We start from the raw sequence: 23,691 nt of genomic DNA, 5'->3' as shown, positions 1-23,691 counted from the left end.
CAGCCGATGACGTCACCGTGACGTCATTTACCGATAAATGAGTTGAAAAAGTCGTTTTGTCCGTAAAGCATTTACCTTTATTCCCGTCGTATGCAAATCAGAGAGGGGAAAATAATCAAACATGATCTTTGAACATTTCTGAGTCGGATCATGTTAAAATCGTTTTTGCAGAGGTACATGTGAGTCACGTTGAGAACGAGACAGTTAAAGTCACCACCTGACAGATTTGGTCAAACTGGATGAAGTAGTACAGCAAATTGATAAATCACGTGAAACAGGATATTTTTATATCATTTTTAGCGTGTTCTGGCGCTGCGACGGCATTTAAATCAAAATGCTGTTGGCGTTGAACTGACTAAATATCGTTCCTTTGGTCTTATTTATAGTTCAAATTGTATAATTTTTTATTTCTTTCAAGTAAATATCCATTCCTATGAATAACGGAAAGTCAGCGTGGGTTCAGCTTATAGTCGTTACGCGCGTTTGGAAAGCGATAAAAAATGATCCAGAATTGTGCTTGTCATGAAGACTGGTGGAAAAAAATAAACAGCTGTGGTTTATCAAAAAGGACAAAAATCACCTTTGTAAGAAAGTGAAATATCTTGGATATTTGAGGAAAACAATCTAAGATCGAAGCGAGACCACACGATAGACGATGCAGGAACAAAACGGTACCTACAAAAATGATCGGCAACCGAATGCCTCCTCGTAAACCTGTTTTGTGTTAAGTGCATTTTCTTGGAACTACATTGCAAGTGAAAATTCATTTGTATCAAAGGAGCATGGATTCGTGATTGCCCTATAAAGTTGAAGCTTGGTGACACCTTCAACATGCATGCGGCTCGACACTATCAGATGCTCTTGGAACACACATGGAACCGTTTTAGACAAAGCTGCAGAATGATGATGAAGGCACGACGAGCTGAATATGGAGCTCTCCCGACTCGCCCGTCTGAGTCCAAAAGAGATTGAATAGTACCAGCATGCGGCTGCTGGAGAAGGGAGAGCCGGAGCTGGCAGGCCGGGAGTATGGACGCCTGACGCGATTCCCTCCGGACAATCCCGCTTGGAAGCTTATTGATAAGACACCGCCACCTAGACTGCAGTACAGAGCCCACCTCCATTGGATGCGTAAGAAACAGAAAGCCCAGGAGGTGGGAGTGCCGGCGCCGTCGCCGCCAGATGAGGACGTTGCTGGCCTCCAGCATCGACCCTGTTTCCGTCGAGTGGGGAAGTGGGTGTGCGAGGAAGCTGGACTGGATGGAGTGCCCGTAGCCCCACTAACACTGCACCAAGGAGAATCGCCGTGGAAGCAGTAGGTACAACACCAACGCCCACTTCGGCTTGAAGCTTCCGAAACCTACCAAGAGGACTGACCCACCAGAATTGCGGAAGGCTGCAACCCTGGAGGCCCTGGCCGCTTACCCAAATCCAGACCTCACAATCTGGTCTGATGGCTCTACCCTAGACGGTACCAAGAAAGGCGGCGGAGGAGCCCTCCTCGAACTGCACCGTGAGGGGCACAAGATCGAATGTACCGCACCGGCAGAAGTCGTATGCAGCAGCATGCAGGCGGAGCTGGCGGCGATGGCGGAGGCGTTAAAATGTTTCCTGGGCCACTGCCGGAGCCATCCCTCGCTGCAATTCGGTCTGTCCTGCTCTGCTCGGACTCCCTGTCCGGCCTCCAACTGCTCAGCCGAGGCCCGACAGCGCAGGAATCGGCCCTGACACAGGGCATCTGGGCTCTCTCTCCTGCACTCTGCCGCGGCCGGGGGCAGAGTTATTAGTCTCACAGTGGATCCCGGGCCACGCAGGGGTCGAGGGTAATGAAGAAGCGGACCGCCTAGCAAGCATCGCGGCGACATCAGGCGACCAGCGTCGGATCCCAGTTGACCTGGCCTGTGCGCGCATCGCTATCAGACACTAAACCGGCCTGCTCACCCTCGATCGCTCCAAGCACCACCCACATCTGGAGAACACCCCTGGCCACGACGACCTCGACCGATGGGGACAGACCAGTGACCACTGTCTCGCAGACCGCAGCGGCTGCACACCCCTGGTCCGGGCCACACTCTTCAGGATTGGCCTGGCCACCAGCTCTCTCTGCGGACAGTGCGGCGAAGAGGACACGGTCGCGCACGTGCTATGCGAGTGCCCGGCCGCGCAAGAACGCGAACCCGGCTCTGGGGGCCGCTCCCCACCATCTAGGATGTGCTCTCGAGGCCGGCTAAATACGTCACGGAGTTCCTCGACCGAGTACCTGTGGACCAGCCCCGGTCTGCCACGCCCTAGGGCACGGCCGGCATGAGTGCGCGGAAGAAGAAGGGAGAGCCGGCTGACGCATCGGAACAGGCGCATCTATCCTGCGTCGAGAACGACCAGTCGCTCTGCTCCGTCGACCTGGCCGGCGACTTCACGTACCGGCTGGTTGGCGTCGTACAACTTAACGGCGGTGCCAACACTCGGGATACCACCTATGTGCGTATGCCGTGTACTGTACATAATGGGACAGAACATATTGTATCATTACGACGAGACGCGTCCGCTGGATGGACGAGACAGACGTCCTGGGCGAAGGCCATCGCCCAGGGTGCACACAGTCACCGTGCCGGCGGCCGGCAGCCGAACGCCTCCTGATAGTAGCCGTGCATAGTGTTCGCCTGTGCGTGTGTGTATATATTTACCAATAAATACAACCAACCAGAATCAAATTCTCTCCGGTTAGTGGTTACGTGTTCTTCAATGCTCGGGTATGTGATGTCTAAGAACATGAATAACCACAAGACATTGATAAGACCTTGGGACATAACACACGTGAAACCCTGTGACGAAATTTACGCCCACCTTATTAGGTACGTATGCCAACGTAATAAACTAAAACTACGCCTGTTACGCACACATCCAATTCAAAAGTCTCGCAAGCATACTGCATGCCTTACGAATGCTTTGCGGCGCCAATACATATATGAACGACTTCTATACTTACCTTTGAATTTTGTCATATGACGTCCTGAAAACGTCATCTGCAATTTTTTCAGCTGTAGCTTTTGATCAAACCACGTAAGAACAATGAAACCATTTTCCATACGATTATCTTGATAATCCAAAGCGATTGGTAAACTACATGACCATTTCCAGTCAGGTCATAACCTTCAGTAGCGTGATAATTGAACTGAGGCCTCTTGCACCAAAATCCTCTTGCACCAATGCTTGGATTATTTTGCATCGTATACCCAGTCCAAGTCTCAAATGTAACAATTTGCATGCACAATTTTGCAAGCACATGTAGGATTATGTATTGGGCTATTGCAAACAAATTTACCACCGTTAGATTAGCTTATTCTGAAACCGGTTTTTCGATTTTACCTAGCTAGGTAGTTTGGTGCAAGAGGCCTCTGAGCTCATGAACTGCGGTAAAATATAATATTAACTAATCGAAGCCAATTTGCATACTATTCGATGCGTCTCGGTGAGAGAATCACAACGATGGTAAAATGGACGACATGCAAGCATTGTATCAAAAGTTATTGTACAAAAACTATTTGGGGTAAAAACGCACACTCCGCGGATCTCGCTCCCTCTAGGCCAAAATGGCACCTCCATCCAGACGATTTTTACTTTTTGCAACGGGGAGATATTTTCTGAGCATGCTCAATGCATTTTAAACCCGCCAATGAGCGTATCCTGTGAATAAAGTTAAATGTTTTGTTGTCACACCTCATTTTCCCGTCAGTTTACGAATAAATGACGTCACAGTGACGTCACAGATTGTGTGCGATATGCGTTAACCAGAATTTTCATTAATGCAATGAATTTTGACTATAATATTAAAGTTTTGAAATACATCACAACTACACGACTTATTTTATTTTAAAATATATAAAAAGGGTACCATTCTTCAAAAAAGAAGAACCACGCAGTTGCACGTGCTCTGGAAGTGGTGCAACATTAGTTAGAGGTGCGCACCGGTCGGATTCGGGTTCAGCGGTCATTTTTGTCCCAGAAACCACCCTTTGCTAAGCTCTACCCAATTTTGCGTTATTCGGCCCAAAATTGGGCCTCCTTCCCCTGACTATATTTGGTGACTTGCCGTTTGACGTTCTCGGAACGCCTGCTCACAGTTTATTTTGTGTTAGAAGCTGGATGGTCCGTGAGCTATAAGGCGCACGTCATTCGTGCATTATCATTGTGAGATATTCCATAGAGTTTTTCGTTGTGCTTCTTTGTCCAATCTCTATAAGGCATCAGTGTGTTGGGTTCTTACGATAAACTGTTAGGTCGCTGCGCACTTTTTCGCTGTCTTATGGCTACAAGTGGGGTGCTGGTCACCGCGCCGGTGCACTCATTCCTTTCAATGTTTATGTCGCCAGCTCCGTAAAATGCGAACGGAAACGTTTTGGTGAGACGTCGGGAACACTTTGATGTTCCTGTGATTATGGGATGGTCTTTGTTTCTGTTTGAGCGCGTGCTATCGCCGCGAATTGTGTATTTTTATTCTGTAATTTGTATAGAGTCAGTTGCAGTAAATAAATGCATTCACATTGTGCTAAGGTGCGTCTTTCGACCAATTAAATGTTTGCTTGCCGTTTCCCCGGATAGGTATGGAAGGTAACGATAATTTTTTACCGTTATAATAGTAAGTACCGACTGTTTAATTCGTGTGCCGTTTTAGGTTAACATTTATTCAAGCCTGTGGACACTGTTATATTATATTCAGATCAAAATCATCAAGGGCATTGGGTTCATATGCGTACCGTGAAAGCGAACGGCTGCAATGGTCCACATTTAGGTACTGGTGAAGTTGCGCCGGATTCCTGCGATAACTGACAGGTCCGTCGAAACAGCGACTCTGAGCACTTCTACATTGATGACATGCAGATGCGGTTCAACGAAAGTCGAAATATCCCCGGAAGAAAGAGAGAGAAAGCGAGATTCAATGCTTTCAGCCTAGATTTCAGATCTTATACCGTGTGTAAACGTCAATCAAGAGAACTGTCGCGTATGCTCTAAGTTTCAGCGCTGCCACGAGTGGCGACTTTCCTAGCTTGTGAAGCTACTCAGTGGGATGCTAACACGAGAGATGTGTGTGATATCGTCGCCTTGAAGTTCGGATGAGAGGCTGACTGCAGGCACCGTACGCTATTGAAAGGTGTCTGGTACGTGACCTGGGTGTGAGTGGGTTGCCGTTTGCGTCAGCATTCTGCACGTAATTGGTCGTGGAAGTGAGATTCACTGACCGCATTCGAGGTCATGTGTCTTCATGGCAAGGAATAGGGCTGAGTTATGTTCGCGTAGTTGTTGAGCTGATGAGATGCGATCGCGCTCGCACAACACAGCCGTCGGTCGCTGAATCTACGTAGCGTTGCTGGCAATGTCTAGCACTGATGCAATGCCTCGCTCCGCGTCATTTCTGCGTTTCATGTCAACATCAAGATTAGTAAAGCCGGAATCAGTCATTACGTGTTAACGTATCTGGCCGGACGCCGGGCTTAGAGTCAGGACCGATAGGGTTGATGTGTCTGAACTCGCGTCTATCGGGTTTATATGGCTGTTTCGGCCGTTCGTCGAGAACCATGTCTTAAAAAGACGATTTGTTACCCTCAAGTTGGCGTGATTCGGTCACATGACACGCAGTCACCCATGGGATCATAGTTAGGATCCGGCGTCGAGCTCTTTTGAGACAAGATGTGTAGATATATTTCACCGCGTCGGGAGAGGAAATATGACACCCTGTCATTAGTAGCGCTTCTTCAACCCTCGCCGCGACTCCCGCTCTGTCATCACCCCACGGTCAGGTGACCCAACCCTTCCGTGACGACAATGACCCATCCTGGGCGCCCTCCAACCGCGAGCTGATGCCCCCGGACCTCACGGGTCGGTCATCGCCACCCCGCCGAGCCGGGACGACTGGGACACCACCCGCGGGCGGCGCCATTCGTCGGCTATTTCCGTGCCCACCTCCCGGCTAGCCGCAGTGATAAAACGAACCACCGCCTCTGCTGGACGTTGAGAGGTGCAGGCCAGTCTGAGGGCAGTCTGAGAGCGGTCTGGGAGCTCCCCCGCCGCCCCGCAGCACCGCCCGGCCGGCCGCCAGCCCGTCAGCTGACTGCAGGGTGCCTGTCCACGGACCCGGGCACCGCCCCGGGGGCAGAGCCGAGCGTGCCAGTGGGGAGAGCTGTGCTGTCCTGAGGAGCGCAGTGTGGAGGAGAGCCACCCTTGGGCCCTTGAGGACTGAACCGGACTGTGATTGTTCTGTTTGTGATACAGTCAGGATAGACGGAAATCCGTCTGCCCATGGCGAAGTCTCGTGACGATAACAATCGTAAACGGTTTTTACCTTGAGCTGGTCTTTCGTAACTCGAAGTTCTTCGCGATATTCAGAAGAAACAGGGATTACCCGGTCATAAAGTGAGCTGACAACATTTGATAATCGTCATAATTCGGTGATTATTTGATACTCAGCAAGTGATAGCTTGAACCTAGCTCAGTGATACGGTAGTTGCGTAAAGGCTTGTGATATTCGATCCTTTAAATCGCGCGTCATTTAAACGGTCTACGGGATTGACAAGTGTCTTTGAAAGCTTGTGAGGCAGCATTGGCATTGATTGAGCTGTGAACATTTCCTGTGATTTCAGTCCGGGTGATAATCGCTGTGTTTGGCCTTATACATCCTGACGTGCGCTCTTTGAAGTTCGTTTAGGAAACTGCACTTTCGCACCTTCGTAGTAGTTTGTGATCGCCTTTTACATAGCAATAAGCTTCAACAAAACCCGTCGCGTACGAACGAAAGGCGGATCGCACTTAACGCTGCCCGCACACTATGAACTGCGACTGGGGCGAGTCTGACAGCTCCCTGGCGCTGTCGGACGCCGGTGAGGAGGAGTTGTTCTCCTCCGCATCCTCCTCGTCTGAGGGATCGTACGTGTCGGCGCCGCGCGCTCCAGAGGCCGCCCTGAAGGCCGCCGCCGGCACCATGGAGGAGGTGCAGGAGCCCGAGATTGTGCCCGAGGTGCACCACTACCCGATCGTGTCGCAGCGGCACACTTGGTGTGTCGACGAGGAACACCTGCACTACCAGGCGTCCTACCAGCATCAGATCGTGCACGGCTTCAGCTCGACGTTCATCAAGGCCTACAGATGCTTCGGACGCTCGCGCGGCCGCCGGCTCACCATTCTCGAGGTGAGGAACATGCTGGGGGTGGGGCAGGGTTGCATGGGAAAAGTCAGCTCAACTCATCGTTTTCTTTTACTTATTTTTTTACACACTGGTGCAACTGCATGGATAGTGAAACTAGCTGTATGCATTTGGACCGTAGTAGAAACCTCGAAACGTTTATCATCTCGTATTTATCACGCATACCTTATCTACAGGAGCGTCTACAACTTCAGTGAGCGTTCTGATGCCACGTCAATTCGATTATGCTTGTTAGTGTTAACCATATGCCTCCGAAACTTATTACTGGGTTTGAACCTCGTTGGGTGTCCAGATTATAATCTGGAAGACTATGTGTACCTATTACCCAGACGTTTAAAAGTCGTGTAACGCTCCCGCGCCGATTACTAACAAATCAGTTACACGGTCGCATCAAACCCTTCGGCCTTCACTTATTCAGGTGCTCTAAAAAGTAGATGATTACACATTTTGGACGAGTTTTATTGCAGAAAGAGGGGATGTCGAAAGAAGACTCAGTACAATTCGCGTCTGATTATATATCTTTATTGCGGATCAGAAGTTAAACAATGAAAATTCTGAAAGCGACGTAATCTTATCGGTACCCACAGGCCGTCGTAACATAGCTTCCCTGAAGTGTCATTTATTATCCCTGTGACTGTATCGCATACGTGCTGATCGCTAACGCCATCGTGGACATAGGGAGGCGCTACAAAAGGTCGGTGATTCAGTGCATATTTCCCAACAATTGGCTATCGCCGAGCCTACGAATTGCCGGTGCGGTTACGCGGCTCGAACCCAACCGGCTAAGGCAGCACAAATCAACAGCAAAAAGTGTCAACAAATGTCAACGAAACGAATCATCATTCGATTGCACATCTCCGATTTGCAGGAATGCACGTTTCATTTACCTCAGGCGCTCTCATTTTCTGGCGTTCTGACGTCTACGAGCTAACACGCGCCTGACGACTAGAGGCGTGCATCCGGTCTCGCTACCAGGACTGCGACGTTGCAACACCCGCCATCCACTGGTGTTGACGTCACTAACACGCCCCAAACATGTCCCAGATTCCCGAGCACAGACACACACGTCCCACCCGCATGTCCGCTGCGGCCGGCGCGCGCCTACGGCCGCCAGGGAGGAGGAGCGCCCGCGCCCCGCACCCTCCCCGTCGGCCGGCCGCGGCTGCGCCCCAGCCTACCATCCGGGCGTGTTCTTGTTCCACCGGCAGAGCGGGATCGAGTTTTGGGCGTAGTTCTTGGGCAGGTCGAAGCCGACCTCCTTGGCGGCCATGTAGACGGCGCCCAGCGCCAGCGAGCCGGTCAGTTGGAGGAGGGTGAACGCCGAGAGGTGGGTGGACACCTGCTGCACGAACCCCACCTGCATCAGGTCCCAGGACTTGAACACGGCGCCGACAGCGACCACGCTGAGACCGCCGGGCTCGCGGCGCAGCTCCTCCGAGACATTCGGCAGCAGCGCCACCACGAACCGTCCCAGCCAGCGGCCCGCCTCTGCAAACAGGTCGCGGCAGAAGAGGTCGCCCTCGTGTGCGGCTGCCGCCAGGTGCTGGCACAGACCCGCAAACTGCGCCTTGCTGAAGTTGGTGTAGGCAAAGTCGAGCATGCCGAAGCGGTCGGTGATGCCGAAGTAGCGTTTGATGCACTCGCGCGCCTTGGCAGTGCTGTGGACCGGCGTGCGCAGGTTGTCGTCCTCGTCAAAGACCCATTTGACGGCCTGCTGCGAGATCCACCAGGCGCTGGCCTCGTCTCCGAGCATGTAGGACCAGCCGCCGCAGCGGTGCACCGAGCCGTCAGGGTTCAGCAGCAGGCTGTTGGAGCCCGTCCCCGAGATCAGACAGATGCCGCCGTGCGGGAACGCGGTGACGATGGCGCCCACAGAGTCGCTGCACACCACCACTCTCTCGGCCATGCCCGGGTAGCGCGACATCAGCATCTGCTTCAGCTTGGCGTTGGTCTCCTCGGCCTCGCAGCCGCTTGAGCTGACGCCCAGCGCCCGCAGCTTGGTGTTGGTCGGCAGGCCGGCGGCCGTCAGTGCCTCGGCGACGAGCGCGTGGAACCGCTCGACGGTGGCGTCCATACCCTCCAGGTAGAGGTTGGTGCCCGGCCCCGAGCCGGTCCCCATGATACGACCGTCCCCATTGATGATTTTGGCGAACGAGTGCCCGCCGCCGCCCTCGATTCCGCCGAAGAACGCCGGCGCCATGGTGTATGAGCGGGGTAGGTGTGTTGGGCTCGGGTGACCTTGGCGGACAGGTCGCTCACAGCTGTGGGCACTGCTGATACCTGGGAGAGGACGGAAAAGTAGCTGCTCCCGCCGAGACTGGAGGTGTGTCGTCGACTTTCACCCCAGCGTTGTTCGGAGCTGTCTCCTTTCTGTCGATACGCTCACCAAGCCGGCGATTCCAGTTGACTGCTCCCTGGTTTGAAGCCGAGTCTTGTTCGGTTAGACTTCTCAGTAAAAAGAGATTTCGACAAAGTCCCACAGACACACTCACAGTCACGCAACTGAACACTCAGTTCTCTCCACTGGGTCGCCTTGGCCAGCCACTTGGCGCCGTACGCAGCAACTGGCACGTGCGCGTGAGCGGTCCGACCGTACGGGACACGACGACCGCCGGCGTGTCGGTCGGAGTGCGACTGGCGCGTGCGCCGTGTCCGGGGGCGAGCGGGCGAGTGACGGCGCGCCGCCCGGCCGGAGTGTCCGCCTCCCACCCGCCCTCCGCCGCCCGCCTCCGCACGCCCTCCGCCGCCCGCCACCGCCCGTTCCACTTTCCCGGCGACCTATCGGGCCGCTCATCACCCGATCGCGTCGCGTCGCGAGCGGGGCGGCACCGCGCCGGCCGTCAGATCGGTGTGACTGTGCGCACCAGCGGCGTTCATGGCGCGTGACCGCCGCCGGGTCGGGTCACATTCACTGAGCCCTCGGAGAGGTTTTTCACCCGGCCGTCGAAAGCCGGCGTGCTTGGTCGACCGTTATCGGTTTAGTATCACCACTGTGGTTTCTGGCTCCGGTCTGCTTAGAACTTGCCGCAACGAAACGGAAGCCTGGTTAGTTCGTTTGCATCTCTAATCGTTCCATGGCACGTCGGAAACCGGTTTTGGCATGCAGCCAGAGGCATCCAATCGTGTGGAGAAAGAAACTTTCGCGTCTGGGTAGTTACACACCCGGTAGTGTAACGCTTGCCGACGTTTTCCCATGTGCTCTAAGCTTTGAAATCGCTCTCAATGGCGCGGTGGGGCCAGTCTATTGAGAGAGCACCTGCCCGGTGCGGGGATTTGGTGATACCATCTGGAACTCGGTTGCTGTCCTTCAATGTCAAAATTGCCAACCTCTGGTTTCCCAGATATTGATTGTGTCAATGTGTCACCGGGAGAGCTTTGCTATCCCGTTTCCAACCTATAACCTATAGTTAATAGGTGCTGTATGTTACATGCGTTTCATTGCAAGCTTGCGCTCATTCTCAAATCTCAAAAGCAGAAATGGGCACGGATCCCAGACGACCAAACACGAAAATCAAGATGGCCACTAGATAAGTGGTCTTTAAGCATGGAATTATGGTGGAAAACATGGCTAATAGATGCCTCTCAACGAACAAACTATTTTGCATTCCCTCAGAGTTCACAGTTTTGAGAAAATCCCTCAAGATCCATCTCGGATCCATGGCCACGAATCATGGATCCGAGATGGATCTTGAGGGATTTTCTCAGAACTGGTAACCCTGAAGGAATGCAAAATAGTTGGTTCATTGAGAGGCTTCTATGAGCCATGTTTTCCACCATAATTTCATGCTTGAAGACCGTCAATCAAATGGCCATCTCGATTTCCGTGATTGGTTGTCTGGGATCCGTGCACATGTCTGCTCAAAAGCAAACGCATTTAAACGGCTCACGAACCACTTGGGTCGAAGCGTTTCCGATGATATTTCAGTTATACACTAGCAAGTTTTAATCCGAAGAGAGACACACCGAATAGCTGAATAAAAAAAAACTATTTTATGTTGGCTAAACTGATGCTTGCTTGAAGATGAAACCGTTTAATATTCAACGTTTAATTAGCGTCAATGCTAACTTTAAAGTAAAAATCGCTTCGCAACAGGACACAGATAAATTTTCGCTTTGTCATTTACAATGTTAGGTATTTTGACAAATCATTCACAATATAAAATTTAAACATACCATACAGTGGTAACGAAAAACTCAGTAGGCTTCCCTGTCGGTAACGAGCTTGCCTGTCCTCTATTTTAGCTTATTTGTTCAGTGTCATTTGGAAGGTGCCAGAAGTGACCCACCCCATGGAACCTGATAAGTCCTCATGTTTGAAGACGGTTGTCTGAATTCGAGATAAAATAAACGGTGAAGCCACAGCGGCCGAGACAGCTGTGTGATCATATACACTCCTGTCCACTCTGCGCGCGGTATCTTTAGATCGTGTTTCACAAGCGGGTCGCTGGAACGTCTTCTGTTTAATTTATCCACTTGCTTGATGTAGGGCAATTGCGTGCTGGACTTTGTAACTGACGCTCTGGGCTGGCCGGATTTGCACTCGCTGAGAATGGTGCAGGTCGTTGAACCTCTTCTGTCGACGACCGCTGGCTGCGGCTTTGGCCACCGATTGCTTATGTCTGGTCTCTGGAAGCACGTGGAATGCGTGCAGTGCAAATATTAACTCAACCCATGCGGATGGGCCTGGGCGGTCTGGTTGCTGAAGCTTGCGCAAGTTGCTGCTCCAATTTCAACTTGAATCCGTTGCCCAATGCTCGTTCATGGCAAATGTTATGATTGCGATAGCAGGCGCTTCTGAGGTCACGCATTGAAGGTAACTTATCGAAAAGTTTGCTTCATCTGTATGCCCTGTTTGTCCTGTCCTGCGGCTGAACACCATGTGATATCGATTGAATTTGGATAATGCGCTCAGCCCAGTATAATTAGCCTGATACTATTTTAAAAAGACCTTGTGCGCAGCATTTAAAAGGACGGAGACGTTTATGTGGTTTGGGCCGATACACTGCTTCGTTGCTAACGAAATAATATAAAAGCCGTTTTCACGACGTCAATCTGGTACACATTTGGTGCACATCTGGTGCAGATTAGGTGCAGAATTGGTCAAATTAGGTTCAGTGTGTGTTCAGTAGTGCAACCCTAGCTATCTGCTAGGGTTGCACTAATTGCTTATATGCCTGCTTTGTCATATTATCAGAGAGTATCATAGATTAAAACACTGAAATTGTTAGGTGTGCTTGCAAAAGATGACTGATGTCATCACTGTCAACCGTGGCAGTCGTATGGCTACCCATCTACGCTGGAGTACGAAAAACATCATCTAACACTGAAATTGATTCATAAAATAAAGATATTTGCTGTAAAAGAGATAAGGTGCAGATTTGGTCAAATTAGGTGCACTCGCCGGATAGCCCGTCGTGAAAACGACTAATTTGTATCTATGCAGTTGTGCATTTACAAACAATTCAATTCGGCATTTATCACAAAACCTTACAACACGAGACGCAAAATACCTTTTCATTCTATCGCAGACGGTCGTGATTTTTATTATTAATATACCATCTTTTACAGTTAATGTGCAGTGCACACACTGTCTACTAATAAAGCGACACACGTATTAAATTAATTAATCACGCAGTAAACGTTTTACGTTCTATGTTTCCAAATACTCTTGTAGCATTGCTTACACTAGACAATATGCTTGCATTCAAATGTTTCTTGTTTTTCAATACCTAACTCATTAATTGATTCATTCAAGTATTTATCCATTTGTTCATTCGTTAATCCTTCATCCGCATTTGTTTAGCTTATGATTCAGTTGTACACAGGGTAACTTTTAAAGGGGGGAAAAGGGGAATTTCCCCCCTTCGAAAATTCCGCTCCCCCTTTCAAATTGTGCGTGAACGGCTAGGGAGGGAAGGGGGAATTTCCCCCTTTCAAATTTATTTTTGAGCCCATTTTCAATCAATTCGCTACTCAGATTCTATAATCATCGTTGATCAGACTCTAGTCATTAATCAATGTTGCTGGCGCTTAGATAATTTTCAATTTGAGGTTCCATCCAACCATTTTACGTTCCGTGCAGCGGGAACTCCAGATTTGACCCGACACCGATCGGATGGTCGGTGGGACCGTCTCTTGTCTTGTCTCTTCCGTCTCTTCGCAATCACTGACATATCGCTAGTCTACAGGCGTTGGCGTAGAAACCGACGGGGGACGGGGGTCATGACCTCTCCGAACCAAGGGTCTTCCTTCGAACCAGGGTCCTTCAATCGGTCTTGGCCTAGCAAAAATAGTCACGTGTTAACCCGCGCCCCGTTAGGCTCTGCCGAGCAACGCGCCCTGTTGGGGGGGGGCATTTTGGCCCCCCTAAGATCTCGAGAACCACGCAACCTAGCGACAAGCGGCAAACGGTGTTGGATAGCCCTATCAGGGAACTACCTTGTGACCCAATTTTATTGACCTAGATCAAACCGATGACGTCACAGGTCAGGTCAAAGGTCCAATTTTCACCGTTTACAGGCATTTCAAGAAATGCGTTGTAAAATCGAGTAAAATGCATTTCATTGAAAATCATCGATGGGGAAATGTTCTTCAAACACATATTTTGCTATTTGAGGTCACTGATACCAGGTCAGGTCACAAAGGTCAGGTCACTGGGGTGTCACAACATGGAAGTGTCGTGTGATACATGTTTTATGGTCCATTTTACATGACAAATGCGATTATGTGGGTCAGGCAGCCTTTGGGGCCAGCTTAGGTCACGTTTTGGTCAAGATCAGGTCAAGGTCAGGTCAAATTAGGTCAAATTTCAAAGTTAATATTTTTGCATAAAATGGGTATTGAATCGATGCAGCTCGTCACGGGGAGTTCAATGATGGTCTTTGTTTTGCCGTACGTGATCTAGAATCACTAAAAATTGAGTTCAAAAATTTGACGTCATTATTTTTTAACAGTTTTTTTCGCTATAACTTAGCCAAAAAACGAGATATCGATCTGAAATTTGGTATGTATATAGAAGAGCGCAGGGACTATCACAAATATTCCGTTTTTTCGGAATACGGATTTTTTTTGATTTTTTTAGTTTTTCTAAAAAAAAATCAATTTTTTTGATTTGTTTTGGGTCAAAAACCCAAAATTTTGAAAATCCGAGATAGCAGTTTTGTAGCGCCGCTTTTTGTCTACTAGACCATATAAAGAACTTTGAAATTGCTTGATAACTGTAGATTTGGTGAGCGTTTCAAGATTGCATGTTTTTCGCTCATTTTTGCTCGAACATGACCTCAGTTTGACCTCAATAACTCCTGACCTAAGGTGACCTAAGACTTGAAATTTGGTGTGAAGGTGTCACATTGATGCCCGGGAAGGTACTAAAAATTTGGCGGCGGCGCTGCGCGCCGCCGTTTTTTGCTATTCAGGAAAAACCACAGGGGGGGGGGGGGTAAAATGGCCCCCCAACGGGGCGAGGGTTAACGTCTCTCTATTTAGAAAGGCGCTACTTGATGTTTGGCCAGGTTAATAGGTTGATACTACTGATTGACATTTGCAAGGGCGCAGTCAAGTTGGGACCTCCACCGCCCCTTACCGCCAAGGCATAGATAGGTACCTACGTATATTTTTAGCTATTTTTTTTTTTGGCAACCTAACAATATAAAGTGGCCAGAATCCGGGCCAGAATCCGGGGATATAGTAGGATTTGGGGGTAGGTAAGGTTCTGCAGGCGCCATCCTAACAAAAACCTAATGGCATTTCAGATGCCCCCCTTTCAGATGCCCCTGGATCCGCCCGCTCTTGCCCCGAACTTTATTCCCCCTCTCGACTTTTCCTGTAAAAGTAACCCTGGTTGTACACTCTTCCGCCCAAGGTTACTTTTAAATGTTTGTAGTCATGTGCGAATGCGGTTATCTGATTATTTAATGAACGTGGTTTAATCCTTTAAGAATCACCCTTTAAACATAAGAATGTATTTAGGGCTTTGGAATCATCTATGGTTTTGCACCCAACTACCAAGCAATATAGGTATATACATACTTTGTTTTGACGTTTCCCCTTGTTAACGAAAATAGGTAGGTAAATATCGTGGCGAACTTCACAGAAACATCCATGACTGGGATGGATGGTCCAGCCGGGAAGATGAGCTGGTTTCCTGTAAGTGCGCTTATATGCCGGCCAAGTGGACTAGGCAGTTCCAGGGCAGTTCCCGCAGCTCGTGTTTCTGACGATGGTTGGCACAATGGCACAGTGAGCCGAGTGAGGTACCGCGAGACTGGGAAGTTCCCGCTGGCAATCTAGACAGAGAACGGCCACCTCTTGGACGTCACAACTTCGCAAAATGGTCATCTACTGATTTTGGGTCGGCAGTTATGAACAAAATGGAGGAGTTCTGGTTCTTGCTGAGAGGCTCTGGGATTTCCCGTCGGTGGTAAATAAGTTGGCGAAACTGCTCGTGACCGTTCCGCTTCTATAGTTTTATGTCAATTGTCACTTCTGACTCGTATATTGGAAACCAAAGTTATTAATGGAGGGACATCCACCAGGTTTTGAGGACTCTGAGTTTACAAATGGTCTGAGGGAGACAGAACCGTTTAAACGGGAAGTGTTTCGCTGGGGCTTCGAATCGAATTGCTTCCCTTACCAAACTGTAACTTTAAAGAATAGATATGAACGGACTGTTATTGCCAAAATGCCCGTATTTTTTGCCATTCCAGCGTTTATTGTCAAGTTATGGATTATGATTTTTTTTACAGCGACAAGCGCACATTTGCGTAGGTAGAAAACGTCTACCGACATATACCGCTTCATGTGTTCACCAATTAGTACTCAGACACCTATCCAGCCAAGTGTCTGAACTGTTGGTTGATGAACTTGGCGATCATCTGCTAAGCGTTGTTAGGGGTTAGGCAGCAGTCAGCACCAACACTCTCCGCCTTCCCAGCCGCCCCGTCACGCCCTCTACCAACGCTGCAAGGCGTGACCGTCTTTACATTGGCGCTAGGCCAGGCCAGGGGCTCCCATATCTCTCGGAGAGCGACGGGCGTCAGAAAGGTACTCGACTTTCAGGAACAAATCCCGAACCCAGCTGGCTGAATTTCATGAAATGAATATGAATAAGCTAGATAGGCAGTTGACCCAGGGATGTTCGGTTATACTATATGTGAGGCAGCGATACCCCAGTCCTGGTGTGATAGATGGCAGGGCGGTCGTTAGCTGGTATCGATCCATCCTCTCCCGCTCTGTCCCTGATTCTACCCTCCTTCTCTCCTCTAGTGTGCGACATATGGAGGCTTATAACTGCCATGCATACGGCATGGCGAGGCCTCAACATTTGTCAGTTATTCTCAAGCCTTATTTTATAACTGACGTCATACTCCACCCTGAGTCAACCGTCGCAGTGCGGTAGGACAGCGCACTGCTGCCAGGTATGACGTCAAACGTGGGATGACGTCACCGAATGTACATACGATCAAACCGGCTGTGCACCCGTGCTGCGGCGTGCGGGCTCAGTTCAAGCAGCAGTGCCACCGGTCGGACTTGTTTGGATTTGGGGCCTCTCTCGTGGGCCGGCCTGACTCGTCTCCAGTCGACGCGCTCCGTGCCGCCGCCGCCGCCGCCGAGTTATACACTCCCCACCTGTGGAGCGCACCGCTCGTCGTTTTCGACGCACTACCGGGGCGCGTCCCAATCGCCGCTGGGGCTACGCCGCGGGCTGGCGCCGGTCTACTTTTAGTTCTCCCACGATCTCCGAGGGCGAACCCACGCCGCGGCGCGGGCGAAAGTGAGCGTACTCCGCGCTGGTGTCGACCGTGACCGAGTGACGGCTACGGCGGACAGAGAAGCGTGTGGGTCGAACAGAGGGTGCGGAAGCCCCGGGAAGTCCGTGACGCAGCCTGCCCCCCCCCCCCCCCCGGCACGTGCAGCGGAGATCGTCAGTTGAGCCGCGTCCGCTCACAGCGCAACAGCGCAGCAGTGCAGCCGGCGACCTTCGGTGAAATTGACTGTGAATCTAGCGTTCCCTGCAGTGTCGCGCAGTGTCGCTGCGTAGTCTGCGTAGTAGTGAGTGGACTAACCCACCGTAGCACAAGCCGAAAGCATGCCGAAGAAGCGCTACAACCCTTACGCGGTGGCGTCGACGGAGACCCAGCTGGAGCGTCTGGTAGACGACCAGGCCCCGCACAGTGACGGCACCGGTAACCCGTACCTGATCACCGGGCACGCCCTCTCCACGCTGGGTCAGGCCTACGACCCGTATCGGGTCAAACCGCTGAAACCGTTCGATGTTGAGGAGGAGAGCGGTAGCACTGTCAAGGAGGAGCTGTGTTCCTGCCGCTGGATCGACCGAGGAGATATCGTGGATGAGGCGGACTATCTTTTCCAGCTGGGGAAGAGGAATGTTCAGCCGGTAAGTGGGGGACGGGGAGGGCTGGCTGCCTGCCAGAGGGAGATAGGGGAGGGGGCGTTAGGTTGGAGTTAGACGGGTGAGCTGGTGTCAGACCAGGATGTGGTCTGGGGAGTCGGGGTTGAGAGAGAGAGAGAGAGAAGGAGAGAGAGAGAGAGAGAGAGAGAGAGAGAGAGAGAGAGAGAGAGAGAGAAAGAGAGAGAGAGAGAGAGAGAGAGAGAGAGAGAGAGAGAGAGAGAGAGAGAGAGAGAGAGAAAGAGAGAGAGAGAGAGAGAGAGAGAGAGAGAGAGAGAGAGAGAGAGAGAGAGAGAGAGAGAGAGAGAGAGAGAGAGAGAGAGTTGATGTGTGGTGCAGCGCAGTGAACTACCATGTTCCTTACTCTGTGTGCATTCCTGCAAAAGATAATGAAATACTTTACCGAATGATGAATAGCGAATGACCCCGAACGGAGTCGCTACACTCATCGCGTGAGTCGGTCCTAGACTACAAATTAGACTGACTTCCTCGCACTGACTAGGCATGCCGCATTACTACATTCGTATCGCCACTGACTGGCATGGTATGATCGATTTCCTCTGACCTCAATCCAGCAATCACTTCAACGAAGGTCAAATGTATCACACTTCCTGTCATGTCGCACATTTCCCACCCCACTACCACGATACTAGTTTTTCACTATTCTGCTACGACAGACTCAAACGGAGATACGGGTCCGGCGACACGAAACCTTATAAGCAAATTGTTTCAAATTTCCGAAGCCGTGAGAGAAGCTTCATCGAGAATATATATTACTGACCGGGCCGACGAAATTATTTGGAAACGAGGTTTGCAAAATTGACGTAGGCCCGAGTGCGAAGCACGAGGGCCGGAGTCAAATTTTGCAAACCGAGTTTCCAAATAATTTCGTACGGCTGAGGTCAGTAAGATTTTTCCTACATGCCGCATACCAAAGTAGTTTCGACAGGGTTTGGTGACACTTTTATACAATTGTTTTGTCCATAATTTCCTAACAGTGGTTGCGCTACTGCTGTGGATAAAGCTTAAAGGAAATTGATAGAAGAAAATGCATCAAAACACCTTACTTCAAAAGAATCGTGTCTGAAAATATCAACTCAGAATGGCACAACAACTGGATATCCAAGGAACATAATACATGAATAATTTGCCAAGACATAAGAACAAGAAGAAGGCATAATATTCCTAGTGATAAACGTGAATTTTCCAGTGTTCTTGCAAGAATCTTTTCTTTATTTATGTAATCGTACTTTGCTGATGCCCTATGGCTAAACTTTCGTGAAATACATTATATTTTCCATATTTTACATGTTTGTTTCGAGGAAAGGAATACAACTGTCAAATAATAACGCAATAACTTAGGCCCAAGGTATCAGTGGACATGACAACAAGCAATAACGGATTTCGATTACCTAGGCGCACATCTTGCCATCATTTCGGCTTTGTAACCAATAGGTACATAATATTTCAAAACTTTGTTGAGTATCCATGACAGATTGGATAATGATGTAAATAATAAACCAATTAATACAAATCAAATATATTCAAAATACACAAAGCTTTCGGCTTAAACAGCCTTGATCACTGTGAGTTGTGACAATGTATAATCGGTACAACACAAATATTCGCAGTAACCGTCTAAGAATTCTTGAAAATAATGAATCGCGTATTCATTATTTTCAAGAATTCTTAGACGGTTACTGCGAATATTTGTGTTGTACCGATTATACATTGTCACAACTCACAGTGATCAAGGCTGTTTAAGCCGAAAGCTTTGTGTATTTTGAATATATTTGATTTGTATTAATTGGTTTATTATTTACATCATTATCCAATCTGTCATGGATACTCAACATTTGTCAATTGATGTAAATAATAACCAACAAGAAGAACTGAAAGAATTTAACGTACTTAAAAAGATCTCAAGTAGCTTTAACCGTCTAAGATTCTTAAAAGATTGCTTAGCAGAACAAGTTATTCCAAAGTCAGCCCCAGCCGCAATCAAAAACAGCTCAAAACCTTTCAGCGATACTGCAAGAACATATTTAGAAGAAGCATGCACTGAAATCAAGGATAATATTTATGTTCTGAACGAACAAAGAAGCGGGATACGACTAACGAAGTCACACGAACTGAAGTTAAAAGGAATAAGCAACGAACAGCAAAAACGCCTAAAACGAAAACTGAACGACCTCTGCAAGAAAAGCAAATGGAAAGACGCCGGGAACATCGACATAGTGCGAAATTTTTCTTCACGACAACTCACAAACGATGAAAAAGAAGCTCTTGCGCTAGGACTCAAGTTTGACTCCGGCAAGGATAGGTACACGTTAGCAGAACACATAGAACGAAACTACAAATTCAATGAAAGTGATGCCGATAAAGGTTTTATTCAAGGCGTGTTAACCTGCTGCAAAGCATTAGCGGACAGTGAGCCAAGTAGCCTACCAAGAAGGTACATAAGAGCCCTAAAACAATTAGCCGATGATGAAAGCATTGTCGTTACACAAGCAGACAAAGGTGGGGGAATAATTATCATGGATGCCAAAAAGTACGATGACAAAATGAAAGAAATGCTTCATGACGAAAACATTTACAAGAAGATGAAGCCGGGTCATGGAAAAACCGAAGGTGAAAGTTTCAACAAAAATGTCAGAAAAATTCTTAAAAGGTCAGAACAAGGAAAGAAGCTATACCATTTGATGGAAGAAGCGCCGACTCTCCCCAAGATGAAAGGCCTGCCAAAAGTTCACAAAGAAGGAATGCCTATGCGACCTATCACATCAGGAATCGGAAGTGCGCCTCACAAGCTGGCCAAAGTACTAGCAAAACCTCTTTCAAACTCTCTTGGATCCATCAGCGACACTCATATTAAGAACACATCGGAGATGATGGACAAAATCAAAGAAGTAAAGAACGTGTGTGACAAAAAGGTAGCTAGTTTTGATGTCAAGTCTCTATTTACAAACGTTCCGGTCGATGACGCCTTGAACGCCATACGAAAAGTGATTGAACCGATGAACGATAACGAACTACCTCTTCCGAAGAACGATTACTTAGAACTCATCGAATTATGCATGAAATTCAACTGTTTCTCATACAAAGGATGTGAATACGTTCAGCACAGCGGACTTGCAATGGGGTCACCATTAAGCCCTGTAGCTGCATGCCTTTTTATGGAAAATCTTGAAGAAGAGCATTTTCTTAGAATCATTGGTGACGACTCAATTTGGCTCAGATATGTAGACGACGTACTGGTTATCGTTCCGAAAGAAAAAGATTTGACTGAAACCCTGAACAAACTGAATGATGTTCATCCAAAAATACAATTCACACTAGAAGAAGAGAAAGAAGAAAAGATAGCGTTTTTAGACACATGCATCATAAAGTCGACGACAGGTTTCAAATTCAAAGTCTACAGGAAACCGACGAACAAAGAGGATTATGTACATTTTTACTCAGCACACAGCCAACGAACAAAAAGTGGAATCGTGATTGGGTTCTTTTTAAGAGCTTTAAGAATCTGTAGCAAAGAATTTGTTCAAGATGAGTTCAATCACATATACGCTTCGTTCGAAAAACTGAAATACCCAAGAGGATTTTTAATTAAACAAAAAGAAAAGGCGGAAAAAATCAAAAATCGAAGAAAGGAGCAAAACAAGAGACACGAGCAAGAAACGAACGAACAAGTATAACTCAAAGTATAACTCAAGCGATGAAGTTAACAGAAGACACGAACGACATGCGAACCAACCACAAGATGATGACACGAACACTGCAAGAAAACGAAAAGCGAACAAAAAACGAAGGTGGATTTCAGTGCCAAACTCGAAGAACATCGACATCATATCAAGAACACTCGAAAAGTCAGACATACAAGTAGCCACTGTGACGGGAAAGAAAATTCAAGAAATAGTCAAACATAAAGAAAGTGGAGAAGACATAAATGATGCCAAAAGTGTAGTTTATGAAATACCGTGCAAGGGGTGCCAAAGAACTTATGTTGGAGAAACGGGAAGGGGGGTTAATGTTCGTTTAAAAGAGCATAAAAGCGACGTAAAATTCCATCGTACTTCAAACGCGATAGTGCTACACATAGAACAATGCAACCACTTACCTGATTGGGAAAATACGAAAATATTAGAAAAGAACATGAAGAAATCAACGAGAAAGATCCTGGAAGCGGCTCATATTATCACACGGGACACATTCAACAGTAGAAATGGATTCATTACTTGGTCATCGATGGCAGCAAAATCGGCAGTTGGCTAGTAAAACAAGAAACACGCGATTCATTATTTTCAAGAATTCTTAGACGGTTACTGCGAATATTTGTGTTGTACCGATTATACATTGTCACAACTCACAGTGATCAAGGCTGTTTAAGCCGAAAGCTTTGTGTATTTTGAATATATTTGATTTGTATTAATTGGTTTATTATTTACATCATTATCCATATTTCAAAACCCTTGATAAGCAGAGCAGATATTTTTTTACCAAAAAATGTTAGTTTTCTAATTGTACGCGGCAAATATCATGCAATAATGATGTCAAATATACATTCCCTGTCAAGTATAACTCTGGGCTAATGCGATAAACTGTAGTTTAGAGGTCATTGCCCTGGGCAGTAAACTCGGGCAGTAAACTTTTGTTTCCTGCCCGGCCTATCAAATAACATGGCATTTTGACACCGACAGTTTCTTGGTCATAGTTTTACTGCCCGGCTCGTGCTGTGCTTAAGACATACCCCGGCATGTAGGAAAAAGGTTTTTTAAAACTCATGCATTTTTAGAACACTTTCCTTCAGCCGCACCAAAACAAAGCAGTCGTGAGTCGACAGTCCATATCTGGGAGAGAAAAGCTCACATAGCCTTAACCTCTTTCAGTGACCGGTCGTTTTTCGGTGTGCAGCTTCTCTGTGTCGCACGTGGGACAAACGTGACTATTATCTATTGTGCAACACGTGGTTACGGAGGCCCGCTCAGCGGCACCGGCTTCCTTGTGTCTATACAAAGAGTTGTGTAGGCTGTAGCTTTGGTATGCGTGTCGGGCTGCATAACATAGGCGGTTCTTTCACACTTGCTTTGATAGCATTGCAAATCTCAGGTAGGAGCTTTTCACTAAGAACGTCTAATTGAAGAAATTTCGGTAGCTTAGCACTACTCCGAAGCTTATTAGGTAAGTTTGAATCACGAGCAATCGCCAATCCGTAAACCAGTTCGCTTGCCAAAAATATACTGTGACTCACGCATGCTACTTTGCTTACTCTTGCCCACCCCACCATAGATTGCCATGCTACCCGGACACAAATCCGGGTGGGTGCTGACGTCATGAGATCACGTGCGATGATGGCGTGACACCAGAGGCAGAGATCCAATGGGAGATGGTGGCCAGATCCCTGTTGCTTCATGACGGTGTGACTCATACTGCGTAGGCTGGAATGAGGAACATGTATAAAAGCGAGATCGTGACAGGAATGAGCAATTGAGCATTGAAAACGAGCTATAAATAGCAGAGTGTGAGTCGACTGAGGAACTAATACCCCGAGTGTAGGACGGGCTGCCGGGTTGAAAAGTAATCGATGAAAATATTGCGACGAATGTAATTACGTCTACGAGGGTAGTATTTCACCGTGTTAGGAGAACATACTAGTCTCCCATCGGGTACTCTAACGTTATCTTTGTTCCCACTGTGATGTGAACCTGTGTTATCTCGTTCCATTGGAGGCTGCATGTTTCCAGTCCAAACTAGCGCTGATATAGGCAAGAGAAAATAACAGGCACAGCTGGAGCTGTTTATGTGAACGATAGTACAAACAAATACCCAAATATACAACGTCCTTTAACCTTAGACATCTGATCTGATGGAGAAAGTCGTGTGTCTCATCCCGCTGCTCCCAATGACCCGGTGAAACCTTTGAGGCAAAGGGCCACTGGAGCGAAAACCGACACGTTTCGGAGAATTTCCACACCCGCGTGTCACTTTGCGATAGACTGATGGCGGGGCGATTAGGGTCAGGCTCCTTTTGTGCTCGGGTAGGGACCGATATGGACAGAAGGACAAAACCGGAGCTGGGTCGAGCGGACTA

General features: G+C 48.3%; 2 protein-coding genes across 3 annotated transcripts in view; one reads left to right on the top strand and one right to left on the bottom strand.

Annotated features, from left to right (window-relative positions):
- Positions 1 to 331: 331 nt before the first annotated feature.
- Positions 332 to 23,691, top strand: part of LOC122375442 (calpain-A-like) — a 42,657-nt gene continuing 19,297 nt past the window's right edge. Inside the window, exon 1 of one of the 2 annotated variants that reach the window (XM_043354829.1) lies at positions 332 to 7,180. In XM_043354829.1, coding sequence (XP_043210764.1) covers positions 6,821 to 7,180 — 360 coding nt within the window. In that variant the 5' untranslated portion in view covers positions 332 to 6,820. Of the gene's footprint in view, positions 7,181 to 16,459; positions 17,592 to 23,691 lie in introns of those variants that run through there. The other variant, XM_043354830.1, reaches the window with a different exon arrangement.
- On the bottom strand, positions 7,637 to 10,662 carry LOC122375443 (N-acetyl-D-glucosamine kinase-like). The gene has a single exon (XM_043354832.1). The coding sequence runs from the start codon at positions 9,393 to 9,395 to the stop codon at positions 8,370 to 8,372; it is 1,026 nt and encodes a 341-aa protein (XP_043210767.1). The 5' UTR covers positions 9,396 to 10,662; the 3' UTR covers positions 7,637 to 8,369.

The sequence above is a fragment of the Amphibalanus amphitrite genome, unplaced genomic scaffold (genome assembly GCF_019059575.1).
Source record: "Amphibalanus amphitrite isolate SeventyFive unplaced genomic scaffold, NRLGWU_Aamphi_draft 001840F_arrow, whole genome shotgun sequence".
Lineage (NCBI taxonomy): Eukaryota > Metazoa > Arthropoda > Thecostraca > Balanomorpha > Balanidae > Amphibalanus > Amphibalanus amphitrite.
The sequence above is the reverse complement of the archived record's forward strand: the minus strand, read 5'-3'. Positions and strand labels throughout refer to the sequence as shown.

Bases quoted from the DNA above. Each gene is read 5' to 3' on its own strand.
- LOC122375443 (XM_043354832.1), bottom strand. From the start codon at position 9,395: ATGGCGCCGGCGTTCTTCGGCGGAATCGAGGGCGGCGGCGGGCACTCG.